This window comes from Bison bison, unplaced genomic scaffold, assembly GCF_000754665.1.
Source record: "Bison bison bison isolate TAMUID 2011002044 unplaced genomic scaffold, Bison_UMD1.0 scf7180017864227, whole genome shotgun sequence".
NCBI lineage: Eukaryota > Metazoa > Chordata > Mammalia > Artiodactyla > Bovidae > Bison > Bison bison.
The window spans coordinates 3,479,163-3,498,239 of record NW_011494799.1 but is presented as its reverse complement, the minus strand read 5'-3'; the positions used below and the strand labels follow the sequence as shown (position 1 = coordinate 3,498,239).

Sequence of the window (19,077 nt, the reverse complement as noted above, 5' to 3'; positions counted from 1 at the left end):
CGTATCTCACTCTTTGCGACCCCATGAATCGCAGCACGCCAGGCCTCCCTGTCCATCACCAACTCCTGGAGTTCACCCAGACTCACGTCCATCGAGTTGGTGATGCCATCCAGCCATCTCATCCTCTGTCGTCCCCTTCTCCTCCTGCCCCCAGTCCCTCCCAGCATCAGGGTCTTTTCCAATGAGTCAACTCTTTGCATGAGGTGGCCAAAGTACTGGAGTTTCAGATTTAGAAAGGTGTAGAGCCTTTGTTATCAATGAATTACATTTTTTTGTTGAAATATAGTTGATTTTCACTGTTGTGTTTATTTTTGCTGTACAACAGAATGATTCAGTTTTACATATATATATATATATATATATATATATGTATGTATATATACACTCACATTCTTTTTTTTAAATACTCTTTTCCATTATGATTTGTTACAGGATATTGAATGTAGCTCTTTATGCCATACAGTTGGACCTTGTTTTGATCCATTCTGTGTATAAAAACTTGCATCTCCTACCTACAAACTCCCATTCCTTCCCTTCCCCACCCACTTACCCTTGGCAACCACAAGTCTGTCCTTACATATTTTTTAAATGAATGGGAGTCCTGCTGAAGTCATGTGATCTGTGAGGGAACATTTCATGCAAAGATGGGCAAAATAAAGGACAGAAACGCTATGGCCCCAACAGAAAATATTAAGAAGAGGTGGCAAGAATACACAGAAGAACTATACAGAAAAGATCTTAATGACCCGGATAACCATGATGGTGTGATCACTCACCTAGAGCCAGACATCCTGGAATGTGAAGTCAAGTGGGCCTAAGGAAACATCACTTTGAACAAAGCTAGTGGAGGTGTTGGAATTCCAGCTAAGCGATTTCAAATCCTAAGAGATGATGCTGTGAAAGTGCTGCACTCAATAGGCCAGCAAATTTGGAAAACTCAGCAGTGGCCACAGGACTGGAAAAGGTCAGTTTTCATTCCAATCCCAAAGAAGGGCAATCCCAAGGAATGTTCAAACTACCACACAATTGCACTCATCTCACACGCTAGGAAAGTAATGTTCAAAATTCTTCAAGCTAGGCTTCAACAGTATGTGAACCAGGAATTTCCAGATGTACAAGCTGGATTTAGAAAAGGCAGATGAACCAGAGATCAAATTGCCAAAATCCATTGGATCATAGAAAAAGCTAGTGAATTCCAGAAAAACATCTACTTCTTCTTCATTGACTATGCTAATGCCTTTGATTATGTAGACCACAACAAACTGTAGAAAATTCTTAAAGAGATGGGAATACCAGACCGCCTTACCTTGCTCCTTTGTGAAAGGAGAAACCTTTGTGCAGGTCAGGAAGCAACAGTTAGAATTGGACATGGAACAACAGACTGGTTCCAAATTGGGAAGGGGGGTGCATCAAGGCTGTATATTGTCACCCTGATTATTTAACTTACATGCAGAGTACATCATGTGAAATGCTGGGCTGGATGAAGCACAAGCTGGGATCAAGATCGTGGGGAGGAATATCAGTAACCTCAGATATACAGATGACACCACCCTTATGGCAGAAATTAAGAGGAATTAAAGAGCCTCTTGATGAAGATGAAAGAGGAGAGTGAAGAAGCCGGATTAAAATTCAACATTCAAAAAATGAAGATCACAGCATCAGGTTTCATCACTTCATGCCAGATAGATGAGGAAAGAATGAAAACAGTGACAGACCTTATGTTCTTGGATTCCGAAATCACTGTGGATGGTGACTGCAGCCATGAAATTAAAAGACACTTGCTTCTTGGAAGAAAAGCGATGACAAATCTCGATAGCATATTAAGAAGCAGAGACATTGCCTACAGAGGTCCATATAGTCAAGGCTATGGTTTTTCCAGTAGTTATGTATGGGTGTGAGAGCTGGACTATAAAAAAGGTTGAGGACTGAAGAATTGATGCTTTTGAACTGTGGTGTTGGAAAAGATTCTTGAGAGTCCCTTGGACTGCAAGGAGATCAAGCCAGTCAATCCTAAAGGAAATTAACCCTGGATTTTCATTGGAAGGACTGATGCTGAAACTGAAGCTCCAATACTTTGGCCACCTGATGGGAAAAGCTGACTCATTTGAAAAGACCCTGATACTGGGAAAGATTGAAAGCAGGAGGAGAAAGGGATGACAGAGGATATGGTTGTATGCCATCACTGACTGAATGGCCATGAGTTTGAGCAAACTCTGGGAGATAGTGAAGGACAGGGAAGCCTGGCATGCTGCAGTCCATGGGGTTGCAAAGAGTCAGACATGACTGAGCGGTTGAACAACAACAACAATCATTGTCTCAGATCTGGTTTATCTGTTTCTTCTAATGAGTAGCAGATAGCATTCTATTGCTTTTATGAAATGGGTGGGAACTGAGGAGGAAGGTATGGGTTGGCATGTGACATACCCAGTGCACAACAAAATTAATGATTGCCGGTATCCTTGGTGTAGCTTATTTCATGGGTAGCTTTCCCAAGGAGGTGAGGGATGGAACATCCGTGGTCTAAGGCCTGTGCTGGGATTTGTCTCACTTGCTAATGAAGCTGAGATTCTTAATGTCCTATGGGATAGGCTTCCTCTCCTGTCTACAGGTTCAAATGGGCAGGTCATTTTGCAACACTTCCATGCGAGACTTGTCCCTTTTTATGATTGACATTTTATTAGTTGTACTTCTTTCACTCAAAGTGATAGCCTGTCATGGTTGCCTGGCAACCAGATTGCCTCCTATATGTGACTATGTATGTTCCCCCTCTGATGGATGAAACTCTTTCCCGTTGCTCTCATCACCATGACTCAGGGCTCGAGATGCTAAAACGGCATCTCATGCTGTAGCCCCACACCACCACCACCATTGTGTGTTCGGCCAGCTGTGTAGAAGTCAGTCTCTCTTGTTAGACTGGAAGAGCAGAGATAATGTCTTCTTCCTTTTTCCCCATTCTTTCTGCAAACCTAACTTATGTAAAATATATTGATTCATTTTGTGTCTGAAGTTGATGGCTGTGTGCTGGGGGTGGCCATAGAAATTCAGTTTGCTTGGGGGAAATGCTGACCCATGGAGACCTTGAGTAGGTAGGTGAGTTCTGAAGGCATTCCCAAATGTCTCCTTTTACATGAAGAAGATAAAATTAGGGAGACTCAAAGGGAGAGTCACTTATTTTTTCTTCTTTTTATTTTGCTGTTTTTTTCTTGCTTCTTTCTCCTGTCAGCATTCCCCCCAGTAGGTATTTTACAAGGTACTTTTTCATGGTTAAGAATTGAGAAAATACAGAGTCACCTCTAGGTCTCGTCCTTGGTGTTGATGATGGAGTCGAGACGAGACCCGATTACTGGAAACAGTGACCAGCACTCTGAGGCAGTCTCTAGACAGTGTGAGATAACAAGCCATTTGAGGTGAAAGGGGAGCAGAGAGATTGCTCCGAGTTTGTGGCCGGAAAGGCCTGAAGCAGATGCGTTTTGAGGCTAAGACTCAGATAGGTGGGGGATAAATCCAAGTAGTTAAGGTTGTTGTTTATGACACTAGAAAAATAGAATGCTCATAGCCCAGTACGTGGCAATCGCAAGTGCCCAATGAGGACTCTGCTAAGATTATGGTTGTATTTATTACTTGTATTATTTTTATCATTATGTTTTCAGCATGAAGTCGAAGGCCAAAGAGGTTGAAAGACTTGCCTAATATCCAGCTAGTAAGTGTCAGAGCCAGGAACTAAATCGAGGATTGTTTGAATCTAAAGCCCGTGTGCAAAACTCTGTATATATTAGGGGTTTGCTGCTGCTGCTGCTGAGTCACTTCAGTTGTGTCCGACTCTGTGCGACCCCATAGATGGCAGCCCACCAGGATGCCCCGGGTTTAGAGAAATGTAGATCTGCAGTTCAGGAGAACTCAGAGCTGGTGATCTAGAAAGAGTTGATCATCAAAGGAAGGTATTTGTTTTTCAGTGTCCACTGTGCCCTTTTAAATCCTCCTTTAAGTTACAGTGAAGGAATGGTTTATTATCATGGTCTGTAGCCAATAATCCTGAATGGAAGGATTAATACCATCCCTGCCCCACCACTGATGTAACCCCACAATGGGGTCCCTCCTTCCCTAACACTCTGAAAGTTGGAGTTTTAAACAGCCCACTTTGGTGCAAGCTTACATGGATGAGTTGAGTGGTTTAGAGGAGTACCTTATTGGGATAGTTCCAGAAACTCTGCTTGGCAACCACAGAGCTTCAGTTTAGTGACCACAGAGAAGCAAGATGTCAAACCACAGAGGCAAGGAAACAACCGACAGTCTGCAGAATTAAACGAGGGCATCGGCTTCTCGACACTTCAGTTACGTGTTCTTTACTATTTTTGTTTTATGTCAGAAATCATTGCTCAACATAAATGATGCCAGTGAGACAAGCGTGTGAACCGTGCCCCAGGGTCCTTCATGGAAGTGTTCCCGTTTTTCTTTTTCCCTCCCTTCTTCCCATACCTGCTCTGTGCCGATCCTGCCCTGAGACACTGGGAACACAGTAGCTGACAAAGCAGACCACAGTGTACTTCCTCCTGTGGATCCTATTCTAGATGGTGGGGGGCTTCAGATCTACTCAAAAAGTGATAGATTGGATGGAGAAAAATAAAGCAGAGGAAGCATTTAGGAGTGCTGAGATGGAGGTGTGACCATTTTGAACGCAGTGGTCAGGAAATATCTCTTCTGAGAAGAAAACATTTATACAAGACCTAGAGGAGGTGAGAAAGTAAGTTGTACACATGTTGGGAGAAAAAGCATTCCTGAAGTAGACAAAGATACAGCCTACAGATTCCGGTGAGGTAGGAGTGTGCCTGGTGTATGTCAGAGACAGTAGGGAAGCAGTGTGACTGGAGAGGATGGTGGGAGGTGTCAGAGTTATTTCTGAGGACGTAGCACAGGGGCTTTCCCATCCTGCCAGGCGACTCTGCTACCATAGCAACCACCCGGGATACTGGATGAGCAGATGCAAGGTACCCTGTGGGCTGGGTGCTGTGTTTGCTCACAGGCAGGGCAGGATGGATCAGTAGCATGCAGTGATGCTTGCTATACCTGCTGTGGACACTGGGAATAGCAAAAAGTGAGTTTGCCTCAGATTGGAGTTGTAGGGAAGCAGGTACAAGTTAATAAGCTGAGAGAAGAGAGGAAGACGGCTCCATCCTGAGATCTGCCTTGATTGTGTATGTATGTGTGTGATAGTCGCTACGTCGTGTCTGACTCTATGCAATCCTGTGAACTGCAGCCCGCCAGGCTCCTCTGTCCATGGGATTGTCCAGGCAAGCGTACTGGTTCAGTTCAGTCACTCAGTCGTGTCCGACTCTTTGTGACCCCATAGACAGCAGCACGCCAGGCCTCCCTGTCCATCACCAACTCCCAGAGTTTACTCAAACTCATGTCCATTGAGTAGGTGATGCCATCCAACCATCTCATCGTCTGTCATCCCCTTCTCTTCTTGCCTTCAATCTTTCCCAGCATCAGGGTCTTTTTAGATGAGTCAGTTCTTTGCATCAGCTGGCCAAAATATTGGAGTTTCAGCTTGAGCATCAGTCCTTGCCATGAACATTCAAGACTGATTTCCTTTTGGATGGATTGGTTGGATCTCCTTGCAGAACTTTGTGCGCACCAGGACCCAGGAGAAAGAAGCAGTGACCCCACAAGAGACTGACCCAGACTTGCCCATGAGTGTCCAGGAGCCTCCAGCAGAGGTGTGGACTGGTGGCGGCCTGCTGCAGGGCTGGGGGCACTGAGTGTAGCAGTGCATGCCTTTTGAAGGAGGCCACCATCATCTTCATTACCTCCACCAGTTTGTCTCCTGTAAATAACAGGACATCCCCATCCATCAACAGAAAATTGAATTAAAGTTTTACTGAGCATGGCCCCACTCATCAGAACAAGACCCAGTTTTCCCTTCAGCCAGTCTCTCCCATCAGGAAGCTTCCATAAGCCTCTTATCCTTCTCCATCAGAGGGCAGACAGACTGAAAACCATAGTCACAGGAAACTAACCAATCTGATCACATGGACCACAGCCTTGTCTAACTCAATGAAACTATGAGCCATGCTGTGTAGGGCCACCCAAGAAGGACAGGTCATGGTGGAGAGTTCTGATAAAATGTGGACCGCTTGAGAAGGGAATGGCAAACCACTTCTTGCCTTGAGAACCCCATGAACAGTATGAAAAGGCAAAAAGATAGGACATGAAATATGAACTCCCCAGGTCGGTAGGTGCCCAGTATGCTCCTGGAGATCAGTGGAGAGATAACTCCAGAGAGAATGAAGTGACGGAGCCAAAGCATACTAGAGTGGGTTGCTATTTCCTCCTCCAGGGGATCCTCCTGACCCAGGGATCAAACCCACATCTCCTACATCTTCTGCATTGGAGGCAGATTCTTCATCACTGCACCACTTTGGAAGCCCCTACCTTGATGGTCTATCTGCCATCATAAGAGTGTCGGTGGGGAAGGGATGGTCAGATTGAAGGGGTGGACTTGGGTTACTGACCACCTTCACTGAGTTGTTTTCTTCAGTCTTCCCAAACACATCCACTGTCTTCGTAGTAATAAAAAATAATAGAATGGCAACACCGATTTAATAGCACCCTGAGAGGTTGTGTGGAAGGAACTCTGCTAAGTGCTGTTTAAATGTAGTCTCGTTGGGCCACACCTGCTGGACTCACTCCTTATACAGAGAGCCTTGTACAGTGACTGGGCCAAAGAAGGAACTCGGACAGGTATCTCTGAAGGAATGAATTTTTCTCCTCACAGCCTGTAAGGGTAATAGATTTTTTTGCCCCTTTGAGAGATGCTCCTGTGGCCGTGAACTTAAGTGAACTTTTCAAGGCCACAAAGCCAGGACGTAGCAGAAGTGGGATTCAGACTTAGGTGTTTGTAGCTCCAGGTCTCTGTCTACTACTGGTCAGAGCTGACTGTTGTGCACGTCACGTGAAGGTTCTGCTCTTAGATTCTCCTGGTTCTGGGCTCAGTTGTGTGCACTGAAGAGCAGAAACCAGGTGAAGGGCTAATTAACCTTTCTTGCTTCTCTTCGGCAACCAACTAACCTCTTAGCTCTGGCTCTCAATTTGTAAATTGGTGAATTACTAGCGACAGTCCATGGACTTCTTATAAGAAGTTAACAGAAGTGTGTATTTGTCGATTATGAAGTGCTAGCCAGAGTAAAGAGGGGACCATTGTTATTTCTAAAGTACCTTCTGCTAGCAGTCTTGAAAATGATTATGGAAGGTCAGTGGGCACATGTTACTGAATGTGGTAAGAGAAGTTCCCTATATCAAGGTTGGCAAACTTTTTCTATAAAGGGCCAGGTAATAAATAGGTACAGTTTTGTGAACCATAGCCCTTGCTCTGTAGCAACTACTCAACCCTGGTGTTGTAGCATGAAATTAGCCATAGAAAGTGTATAAATATATACATACCGCTGCTAAGTTGCCTCAGTCGTGTCCGACTCTGTGCGACCCCATAGACGGCAGCCCACCAGGCTCCCCCGTCCCTGGGATTCTCCAGGCAAGAACACTGGAGTGGGTTGCCATTTCCTTCTCCAATGCATGGAAGTGAAAAGTGAAAGTGAAGTTGCTCAGTTGTGTCCAACTCTTAGTGACCCCATGGACTGCAGCCTACCAGGCTCCTCCATCCATGGGATTTTCCAGGCAAGAGTATTGGAGTGGGGTGCCATCGCCTTCTCCAAATATATACATAGGCAATACACAAATGGATAGATGGGACTGTGTTTCACTGTTTAAACTTTATAAACACAAGTGTTGGGCTTTAATTTGCTGGTACAGGCAGTGAATATTCACACAGATGCACATACTTGATTCATATTTTGTGTATTAGATAACATTTTAAATAATTCTGGGAGTGGGGGAAAATAAATGTGTATACCATGATTGTGTGATCAATAACCTCCTGAAAAGTTATATGAAAATTGCATACACGTGGACTCAGCCATTTGGTGGACCTGAATTTTTCTGAACAGGCATTCTGACTGTGACCTCTGACTGCCACCTGAGTTGTTTGAATTCCGTCACTGTTTTCAAGCATCACGTAATGGTCTGTCTAGCCATCTGCCCTCTGCCCTTCTTGCTACTTCCTTTCCCTGTAGGTATTTGTGTCTCTGACTACACTCATCCTGAGTATTCACAGTCTTAATGGTGGCTTGGCCAAAAAGGTCATTCGGGTTTTTCCATCACATCTTTTTTTTCTTACTTTATTTATTTTTAATTGAAGGATAATTACAATGTTGTGTTGGTTTCTGTCATATATCAACTTGGTTCAGCCATAGGTATTCCTATGTCCCTTTCCTCCCATTATATCCTATGGAAAAACCCAAGCAAACTTTTTGGCCCATCCAATAATAGATGTGGGTTAAGTGATTAATTCTATATGTATTATGTATATCATTTGCTATACTCATGTCCTTGGATAGAGTAGTTCCCAGAGACCATCCAGGTGATCTTCTCAGCCAGCTTGTTACTCTTATTTAGCTTTCCTGCATGTGGGTTTACATCTCCTTCCACTAAAGTTTTAAACAGTCAACGATTGTTTACTTTGCTTGTTATTGGACTTCCTGTGTATTCCTCGTGGTAAGATCCTTCAGACAGCCGCGTGGGAAGTGATATTTGTACAAGATCACACATAGTGTAAACAAAAGAAAATGTTGTTTTTTTCACATCAGTGTCTTGCTCTTAAGATCCTTGGTGACTGGAGATTTTCTTTTCCTTTTTTAAACAATTGAGCCATCCATGCAAATATCTCCTTATTTTAATAAGTTGTGCAGTTTTGTATGTTTTACTTTTCCATAAATTATACCTTAAAGCAAGATAAAATGGAAATATTGATGTAAATTTGCTGTCATTAAAAAAAGAAAACATACGCGCACGCACGCACACATGCAAACACACACAAATTCCACTTACCCGAAAGGTGAGAGGAGGAGTTGTGTGAGAGATGACTGGCCTTCTGCCAACATGTTAGTGCTGAGTTTCTGGATGTTGTATATAATTAGAGAGCTTTATCATATGAAGACTTTTCATCACTAATGATACTCAAGATTATTTGTCTTTTCCTGAGTATGCCCTTGGAAACATTTGTTTAAAATGGTTAAAACCAGTGCTTAATGGATAAACAAATTATAGTACACTCATAATTGTGGAATAGCATTCAGCAATTTAAAAAATTGCCAGTTTGAATGGATTTCAGAGGCACTATGCTGAGTGAAAGATGTTCAGTTCAGTTCAGTTGCTCAGTCATGTCCAGCTCTTTGCGACCCCATGAACTGCAGCACGCCAGGCCTCCCTGTCCATCACCAGCTCCTGGAGTTCACTCAAACTCACGTCCATCGAGTCGGTGATGCCATCCAGCCATCTCATCCTCTGTTGTCTCCTTCTCCTCCTGCCTTCAATCTTTGCCAGCATCAGGGTCTTTTCAAATGAGTCAGCTCTTTGCATCAGGTGGCCAAAGTGTTGGAGTTTCAGCTTCAACATCAGTCCTTCCAAGGAACACCTAAAGGACTGATCTCCTTTAGGATGGACTGGTTGGATCTCCTTGTAGTCCAAAGGACTCTCAAGAGTCTTCTCCAACACCACAGTTCAAAAGCATCAATTCTTCTGTGCTCAGCTTTATAGTTCAACTCTCACATCCATACATGACTACTGGAAAAACCGTAGCCTTGACTAGACGGACCTTTGTTGGCAGAATAATGTCTCTGCTTTTTAATATGCTGTCTAGCTTGATCATAACTTTCCTTCCAAGGAGTAAGTGTCTTTTAATTTCATGGCTGCAGTTACCATCTGCAGTGATTTTGGGAGCTCAGAAAAATAAAGTCAGCCACTGTTTCCACTGTTTCCCCATCTATTTGCCATGAAGTGATTGGACAGGATGTCATGATCTTAGTTGTCTAAATGTTGAGCTTTAAGCCAACTTTTTCACTCTCCTCTTTCACTTTCATCAAGAAGCTCTTTAGGTTTTCTTCACTTTCTGCCATAAGGGTGGTGTCATCTGCATATCTGCAGTTATTTATATTTCTCCCAGCAATCTTGATTCCAGCTTGTGCTTCTTCCAGCCCAGTGTTTCTCATGATGTACTCTGCATAGAAGTTAAATAAGCAGGGTGACAATATACAGCCTTGACGTACTCCTTTTCCTATTTGGAACCAGTCTGTTGTTCCATGTCCAGTTCTAACTGTTGCTTCCTGACCTGCATACAGGTTTCAGTGTTAGCCAGTGTCAAAAGTTTGCATACGTATGATATTCTGAAAAAAGATGAAGCTGTAGGGTAAGAATAGGTCAGTGACTGCCATGGAGTCGGGAGAGGGAACACCTGGATCACAGTCGGATCACATGCAGGATTTTTTTGGGGGGGAACTGTTCTGTGTCCTAATACTAGTGGTAGTTACATGAATACATACGTGTATTAAAATGTCATCATACTATACTCACATGTAAGAAGCCAGTTTCACTATGTGTTAACTTTTTTAAAGTAAAATTTGAAAAGAAAAATTAGAGTGCTTGATTATGCTTGTTGAGAACAACAACAAAAATCTCAAGATGGCAGATACCAAGTATTCCTACAAGAAAAATACTAATTGTAATTTTTTAATGAAAAAGTTACCAATTTGTTAGTTGGTTTACAAAAAAGCTGAAAATAATGCAGTTTTTACTCAATGAATAAATCCTTTGGCTCCATGCAGAGCATAAGGAAATGTTCAGTTATGTGTCCCCCAGCGGCTGTAACCCGGTCCTCCCTTGCTTCTGTAGGCCTTTCCTGTCTTCTTTATGGTGATCACTTTCCTTCCTTGGTGGGTATATACAACGGGTGACAGTTACAGGGGCCATGGGAACCATAACTTTAAGTTCTGTGACTTTTCTGTGAGTAAAACCAGCCATCATATTGAATTAATGTCATTCTTCACATTTAATTTCCATGTTATTCTAAGCGGAAGACTTATCGTGTATTTGAAGGAAAGCCCCGTGATCGTTTCTGATAGCATGTAAATGATGGTGATGATGTGGGCTCATTTGTCACTCCATGAGCATTATCATTAGCTGTCACTTCATCAGTTACCATTAAGTGCAGGGAGGCCTCTTTTGGGAGAGTGTGTAGGTGTGCTGGTTGAGGAATGCTGCTTCTTAGGGAACATTCTCTCTCCTGTTGGGTCGTGGAAAATACTGGGCCCCCTGTTACTCAGTTCATAACCACTCACTCTAAACAGGAATTCTGATCCCAGCGGCAGTGGTTTTGCAGAACTGCCTTCAAATAGGATTGATTCAGGGGGGTGTTGATTTGTTTCATGAAACTGGAGACACTAACGGGGTGATCACACAGCAGATGTTACTTGTTGGTTCTGCACATGAAGACCTGATCGGGACATTGTTGGTTTTGCAGATCAGGTAGAGGAGGAATTGCTCAGCTTCTAGGAGATGACTGTGGGGAATGCCATAGTGTAAAAGGCATGAGGAGACATCTTCTGAACTTGAGAGAGTTGAGTTTGATATATTGACCGTCCTCATAAAGCAGCCCGCAGGCTGTCCTGTCTCGCTCTCCTGGGTGTCATTTTACACATAACACAAGTAGATGTTAACCAACCAGACGAGAGGTGACGGAGGCCCAGCTGCTCCTTTCCTTGTCTGCTACTGGGGTCAAGCTCACACTGGGAGAGATGGGTGGTCGTGGTCCCTCCACAGCTGGGGCTTCCAGTGACTGAAGTGCTAGGGTCCTTAGAGCAAGGTCCAAGTGCCTGCCATGACCCTGGGTCCTACATGAAATGTATTCACAGTTGAGGGACATTTGACTAAGACTGGGAGAAGAGGCAGATGTGATCGGAGAAGGTCAGGTGCAGACATCTGTAGGAGCGCCCCTGTGCTCGCTGGTGAGGGCGACGCTCAGGTGCAGACATCTGTAGAAGCACCCCTGTGCTTGCTGGTGAGGGCAACGCTCCGGTGCAGACATCTGTAGGAGCGCCCTGTGCTCGCTGGTGAGGGCGACGCTCAGGTGCAGACATCTGTAGGAGCGCCCTGTGCTCGCTGGTGTGGGCTTACGAGGCCCCACGTGATGTGATCGGGGCTCCTTCCTGTAGCACTTGGTGGTGTCAGTGTGTGTACAGGGGGTGGACCAGAAAGCCCCTGCTTGTTTGCAGCCCTTGATTGGCCCTTGTAGCATCTGAAGAAATGCCCTTTTGCTCTAGAATTCAGGTTCTGTTTGCCTAAGCTCCACTCGAAAGAGAGGGAGAGAGAGAGGCGGTGTCCTGGAGCCAGTCTGCCTTCCATTCAGGCAGGCTCTCTGAATTGAGCCTGCTGTGCCAAGGATCAATGACCACAGTGCATCTGGTCCTCACCTTCACCTCTTCAGGGTCACCAGCTTCAGGGTCATCTGAGCAATCTCTGCCTGTGTGTAAATTTACCCACAACTTCAGAGTTACTCAGCCTTGTTTGGAGGGAGAAATCGCGTTTTCCCACAGGAAATGAGCCCCAGCCAATGGGTCCAACAAACGGGGACACACCCCAAGTGCTGGGAGGCCTTTTGCCCGTTTCCCTTCCACTGTCTGTGCCTTTTCACGTAGGCATCTAGCCTCACATCGAGCCCAGAACCTTCATAGAATCCCAGAGCTCCTGGGGACCTCACACTTGTACAGAGAAAGCTGATAAGAGTGCAGATGTCTACTGTGTCCCGTACTTACTGCTGAGCCATACTCACGTCATTGCCCCTTGGCATCATTTCCTGGTTATTGGAGGCATATTTAAATTGGGAAATATAGACACCTCCCCATCTGAGATCGTTTGTAGAGAACTTGCATTTCCTTATTGGTTCTTGTTCATGAGGTTATGGTTGGAGGAACATCTTTTTGATCACGTTTGAAATGGGTCCTACCTGACTGACGAGCTCAGGTCTCTGGTACCTGTTCTACCCTTTTCTCCTTTATGGCCGGGGTCTAGGCAGGTCCCCGATGGAGGCACCTGGCAGGATGGCCCTTGGTCCTCCCCTGGGACAAAGCTGCTGGCATGCTGATGACTTGCATGAACTACAGATGTGCTGGCTGCCCCACAGGAGATTAGAATCGGCCTTATTTACACACTGATCAGTGACTAAGAGGGCAGAGGCTGCAGCCTCATGGACTCCAGTGAGTCAGCCTTTTACTGCCAAGACTCACCACACGCTCTGGAAGGCAGCCCGCACATCTGAAACTGAATATGCAAATGGCAGCTTCAAAGGGAAAGACCTGATAAAGGGTATCCTTGTGGGTGGATATTCTTTGGCTTTTTTAAAGCAGGGTTGTTATTCTTTTTTTTCTTCTTGTTGACAGAATCTCTGTGGAAGTGGTGATCTGAATGCTGCTCTGACATCTCAACATTCTGAAGAGCAATCTGTAAGTGACATTCCTTAAAAACAAACACTAAGTACTATAAATATTTCCTATCAAAGGTTTGGATCTTTGCCTCTTTTTATTTCTAAAGGATGTGGAACTGTAGTCACCCACAAAGACAGGCCCTGCAAATTGTGGCTGGAAGAGATGAATTCAGTATCTATTGATTTGTCAGAGTGGAATAGATTCTTCTAAAAATACAGAGCCATGAGAATGAGGGAGATGGTGCAGGAGACAAAGCCATTTTGAAGTGCTTTGAAATGTGGACCAAGAAACTTTGAAAAGAAGGCAGGTTGAGAGTGACTTAGCCACAGATCGATTAATTGAAAGTCAAATAAGTGAACAACACATCATTTTATCTGTACATTTTCTTCCCAAAGACACACCTTTGCTCTTTTCAAAACCTGAATTGGATTCAGTTAATAAATATTCAGAAACAGACTCGAATTTGATATAATGGCTTATAGAAGTTGCTGTGTTCCTGGAGAGGGAAGGGAACTTGGGAGAGGTGAGACTCTCATATGAAAGAAAAATATGGCCCAGAGAGGAAGTGTCTCCTGTGGGGACCCAGGGAGGGACATGTGTTAGTGGCCATGGATCAGCAGGCTGTCATCTGAGTCGTCGTGAACTAGAATCTTTCTATTACACGTGAACTGGTGAGGGGTGGTGGGCAAGGGGAGAAGAGGAGGGAGACATCCCACATCTGAGCTTAGAGGTGTGGACCAGGCCCGTGGGAGCCCACCCCATGGCTGGACCTCTGCGTGCTGAGTCCTCTCTAGATGCTCCACTGGAAGCTGTAGGATCAAGGATCCTGCAGGACATGAGTGAGTTTAAGGGGATGTCAGTTGTCAGCATGCAACTTATCTATCAATACTTCTTCTTGAAAAGTTAATATTTCAAAACTCTTGTCATGAATTCTCATAGAATCCCTGTGGGAGAAAGATAAAGAACAGGGTAAGCATCGAAGTAGGTTGGGGTGGAGGATGATGCTAGAAGATTCGCCATGATTGCAAGCATCCTTTGTGCTTAAATGAAGAAGCATTTCCACATTCTGTTCTCGGGCCCAAGACAACTGACTTCACTTACTTCTCCATCTGTGCAGGGTCTCAGGGAAGCTGGCGATGGCTTGAGTAACCTGCCAAGCCCTTTTGCCTACCTCCTCACCATCCACCTGAAGGAAGGTCGGAACCTGGTGGTCCGGGATCGCTGTGGTAAGGCCTGGCCCTGTGCCCTGTCGGTAACCTGGGGACCTCTTCCTCTCTACCCTCTGTCAAGCCTGCGAGTCAGCCTTTTCTGTCTCAGCACGGCTGGTGGTAGACTGGAGCTCTCAATCTAAATTTCTCCAAGTATTAAGGTATTTGCAGTGAGTTATTGAAACACATAAAATCTTACCGTCCTTTTCTCTGATTATATTAATAATCATCATCAAATATGAATAACCACATAAAGTTGTAGACGGAAACATCGCTATAAGTGCTTTATGGGGCTTCCCTGGTAGCTCAGTGGTAAAGAATCCACCTGCAATGTAGGAGATGTAGGTTCGATCCTTGGGTCAGGAAGATCCCCCTGGAGAAGGATATATCTGTTCTTCCTTTGTTATCTTTTCTCATTTATTTTGTCTAGAAGGTGCAGTCTTTTTATTCTAAAGAATTTTGTGTCTTTCTTTGGGTTTTTGCTGGTTCCTCTCTACTCTTGTTTTGGAACAGCTGTGAAAAGAGGGAAGGGTCACCCTTCTGTCTGTCTTCTCTGTCTCTTACCTTTCATTCTCATTATTATCATTACTTTTTTTTTTCAGGAAGAATTCCTTAGCTGGGCCTTCCAGCTCACTCATTTTCTCATTAATTGTTATGACCATTGTGCTATTCTGTTCATCTTTTGAGTTGTCTTTTTAAAAAATTGTTTAGAACAGTCTATGTTTGTTTTGGGCTTCCCTGGGGGCTCAGTGGTAAAGAATCTGCCTGCAGTGCAGGAGACTCAGGAGACGTGGGTTTGATCTCTGCCGGGGTTGAGAAGATCCCCTGGAGGAGGGCATGGCAACCCGCTCCAGTATTCTTGGTGGAGAATCGCATGGACAGAGGAGCCTGGCGGGCTACAGTCCGTAGGGTTGCAAAGAGTCAGACACGACTGCAGTGACTGAGCACACAGCGTGTTTGTTTCACGCATAGGATATTGCCGTCAGCTTTGAAAGCGTTAAGTATACATTAAAAATCTCCTGCTTGGAGCTTCCTCCCTTGGAGGTCCTCTTGCTGTGCTTTCCACTCCTCTTTTTGTTTATGTGTCCCTGTTGCCGTCTGTAGATGCTTTTTTGGGGTACTGTGTCCTGTCTTCACGGAGCAGCAGTGGAGTGCATCTGGACAGGGAGAGCCAGTCCTTGAGGCCAGGTCCTTCCCATCCCTCCCAGTTACCAGCAGCTCCTGGTTCTCCCCTGTCATGGAAGGCCTTCCTCTCTGCCTTCGTGCCCATGCTCACCATTCCTGCTTGCAAGTACCTTTGCTGATCACGGCTCAGCCCCAGAGGAACAGGGCAGTGCTGGCCCGCCCAGCTGCTCTGTGTGCTGTGCCAACCAGTCACGCTGGTACTTGCTCGGGCCATTTTCTGCTTCCTGCCTCTGTTGCTGCGACGCTTGGAGCGTCCCTGGTTTTCCTGCCATCCTATCCTCTTGCCTCACCTCTGTCCCTGAAACTTTTTGTGCTGTGACTTTCTTTCTACTGCTCCCGTTTAGGAGTGTGGTGTCTTCCATCCACCTGATCTCAGTCGACTACCATCTTTTAGGGTGGAGTTTTTTAAAACAAAATTAGCTCTTTCTTATTGTAATGTCTCAGGATTTCAAAATAGTGAACAAATCTCATTCTCTCCTTGTTGGGAAATAGTGTTTCTATCAAAGTTATAATTTCTTATCTATCAATTGTGCAACTTCTTGGGTAGTGGTATTGTGTACTCTTATTATAAAATGTCTGTGCTGTATTAGGTAGCTCTCTTAAGGTTATTTTGAAAGGTTTGGGGTAGATAGCATTTCGTACCTGGAATCACATCTGAGGGACATGATCATAAACCAGAGTCAGGTAACTGCCCACCCACGAATATCCCAACTCTTTTTGGGAACCCACGGTATCTGGTGGATGCTTCCATGAAATGGTGATCATTTTAGAGCTTGACTGGGGACAACTCATCTGGAGATTAGAAATATGTTCCACAGAGAGTTCATTTAACCTGACTTGAAAGAAAGTGCTGTAAACCTGTAAAATACATGTCCTGTTCTGAATTTTTGAAACACTCCAAAAGTCTGTCACTTTGGAGATGTGCCCAGACCTTGGACTTCTTCCAGGACCAGCTCCCCCTTTTCCGGTTTTGCCATCTGTTCTCGCTGTTTTATCCCTTATCTGTGTGAGTGGTCTGGCCACACCAGCCTTGCTGTATCACACTGGTACACTTACAGCAGACACCCAATAGATGCTCAGTAAAGTTGGCAAATGATGGAGAAACCATTGCCTGCATCAGAAAAGGACCGAAACAATAAGGTTTATGCGGAGCTACTCCACACCTCACTGCTTCAGGGCCAAAGGAGAGGCTGGGGTCTGTGCTCTAACCCTATCATAGTCATCTCTGCCATTATGGTTTCATCAGAGCTAAACATCAGATGACAGGTTGGCTTTATCTTTTGTACACCTAATATAATCCAAAGATAAATACCTACTAAGGAGTCTAGGTCATAACCTGTTCTAGCACCTGTGTCTTTTATAACCGGTAGTAACTGTTCCTGTCTCTTTTATTTATTGGGAAGGTTAATCATTATCCATTAAGAAAACATCCCCTCCCAGAAAGTGTTTGTGACTGCATTCATTACTGCTTGATTTTCACAGGTATTAGGGTGTGATCAGGGCACGTTGGACGCCCACTGTTGGTTTCTGCAGGGATCATACTCTTTGCACCTGTGCCCTGGCTCCTTTGTGTGGAGGCAGGGCACATGTCTGTCATGTCTAATCGGTCTGACAATGTTTTCTATGGAGCCCGACTCAGAATTTTATCCAATGCAGTCCTTTGGACCAGTAGTTTCCAAAATTGAGTGAATGTCTGAGCAGCCTAGAGGACTTGTGAAAATACGCATTGCCCACCCGCAGAGGTTTCTGATTGAGGATGTCTGATGTGGCGCCCGAGAACTTACAGTTCTAACAGGTTCCCAGGCAATCACAATGCAGCTCGCCCAGAAACCATGCTGTGAGGACCTCTGCTCCAGGCACTGAGCCGAGGCAGGCGAGCAGAAACACGTGCTTCTCCTGGTATGGAGAGTTTCAGTCCTGTCTTAGATATAACGTTTTCTTTTCCTGGGGCTGGACCTCATTATACATTTGCCTCTTACTTAATTTGTATTCTCTGAACATAATTTAATTTGGTATTCACCTAATTAACATAATTAGGTACAAAGAGCATTGTGATGTGACGAAATTTACACTATGTATTCTATATCCCTTGGACTGCAAGGAGATCCCACCAGTCCATCCTAAAGGAAATCAGTCTTGAATATTCATTGGAAGGACTGATGCTGAAGCTGAAACTCCAATACTTTGGCCACCTGTTGCGAAGAACTGACTCATTGGAAAAGACCCTGATGCTGGGAAAGATTGAAGGCAGGAGGAGAAGGGGATGACAGAGGATGAGATGGTTGGATGGCATCACCAACAAGATGGACTTGAGTTTGAGTAAACTCTGGGAGTTGGTGAAGGACAGGGAAGCCTGGCGTGCTGCAGTTCATGGGGTTGCAAAGAGTTGGACACAACTGAGTGACTGAACTGAACTGAACTGATCCCATGGTCTCTGATTTTCTGGATATAAGATCAGTAGCTGAATGTTTCAATACTAAGTGTCCTTCAAGATCTGTTCAAATGGAACTTCTATCTAGTCTTTTATGTTCTTCACAGACACAAGCTCCTTGTCATCTCAGTGCTATAAATGTTTTACCTCTACAGACCTTAGTGGGATGAATGGTTGATCCTCCCTGTTAACATTGGTACTGCATTAGTGGGGTGACCACTTTATTGATCTTCATATGTCCTGCAGTGCCACGTGTTGCATTGCTCAGTTGTGTCCAATTCTTTGCAACCCCGTGGCCAGACTGGTGGTTTATACACACAATGCTTCTAAAGCATTTTAGTTCTTCATTAGGGAAATCCAACTTAAGTTCTGGCCTTCAAGACATGGGACCTGGTGATAAGTCCGGAAAAGAAAAAGAAAAGACATATATACAATTTTAAAATGTCACACAGATCACCAGCTTCAACCCATTTAGCAGGAGTCCTAGTTCAGGTGATTGAGGTATAGAGACTTCATCGGGGCCTTGCAGGGAGGCAGTGGCTGTGGCGGGTCTTGGCAGAGTGGGTGGCTCTGGGGGTCAAGAAGAGGACTGGGGCGTGACAGTCCACTTCCTGGCTTGTGATTTCCTATGGCAACTCACTCACTCGGAAATGGAATGTACCCATCTGCAGAATGGGCATGATGCAGCTTGTCCTAAAATGTAGTTGGGAGATTTGAGAACAAGAAGTGTGATAACAGCGTGGCTTCCCAGGTGGCACTGGTGGTAAAGAACCCGCCTGCCAGGACAGGAGATGTAAGAGACACGGGTTTGATCCCTGGGTCGGGAAGATCCCCCGGAGGAGGGCACTCCAGTATTGTTGCCTGGAGAATCCCATGGACTGAGGAG

The 19,077-nt window shown here is 44.9% G+C and overlaps 1 protein-coding gene across 1 annotated transcript in view; it reads left to right on the top strand.

The window, feature by feature from the left end:
* Positions 1-19,077, top strand: part of MCTP2 (multiple C2 domains, transmembrane 2) — a 265,399-nt gene that overhangs the window by 69,230 nt on the left and 177,092 nt on the right. Inside the window, 3 exon segments of the mRNA XM_010845889.1 lie at positions 3,046-3,082; positions 13,323-13,385; positions 14,485-14,593. Of these exon segments, the coding sequence (XP_010844191.1) occupies positions 3,046-3,082; positions 13,323-13,385; positions 14,485-14,593 (209 nt within the window).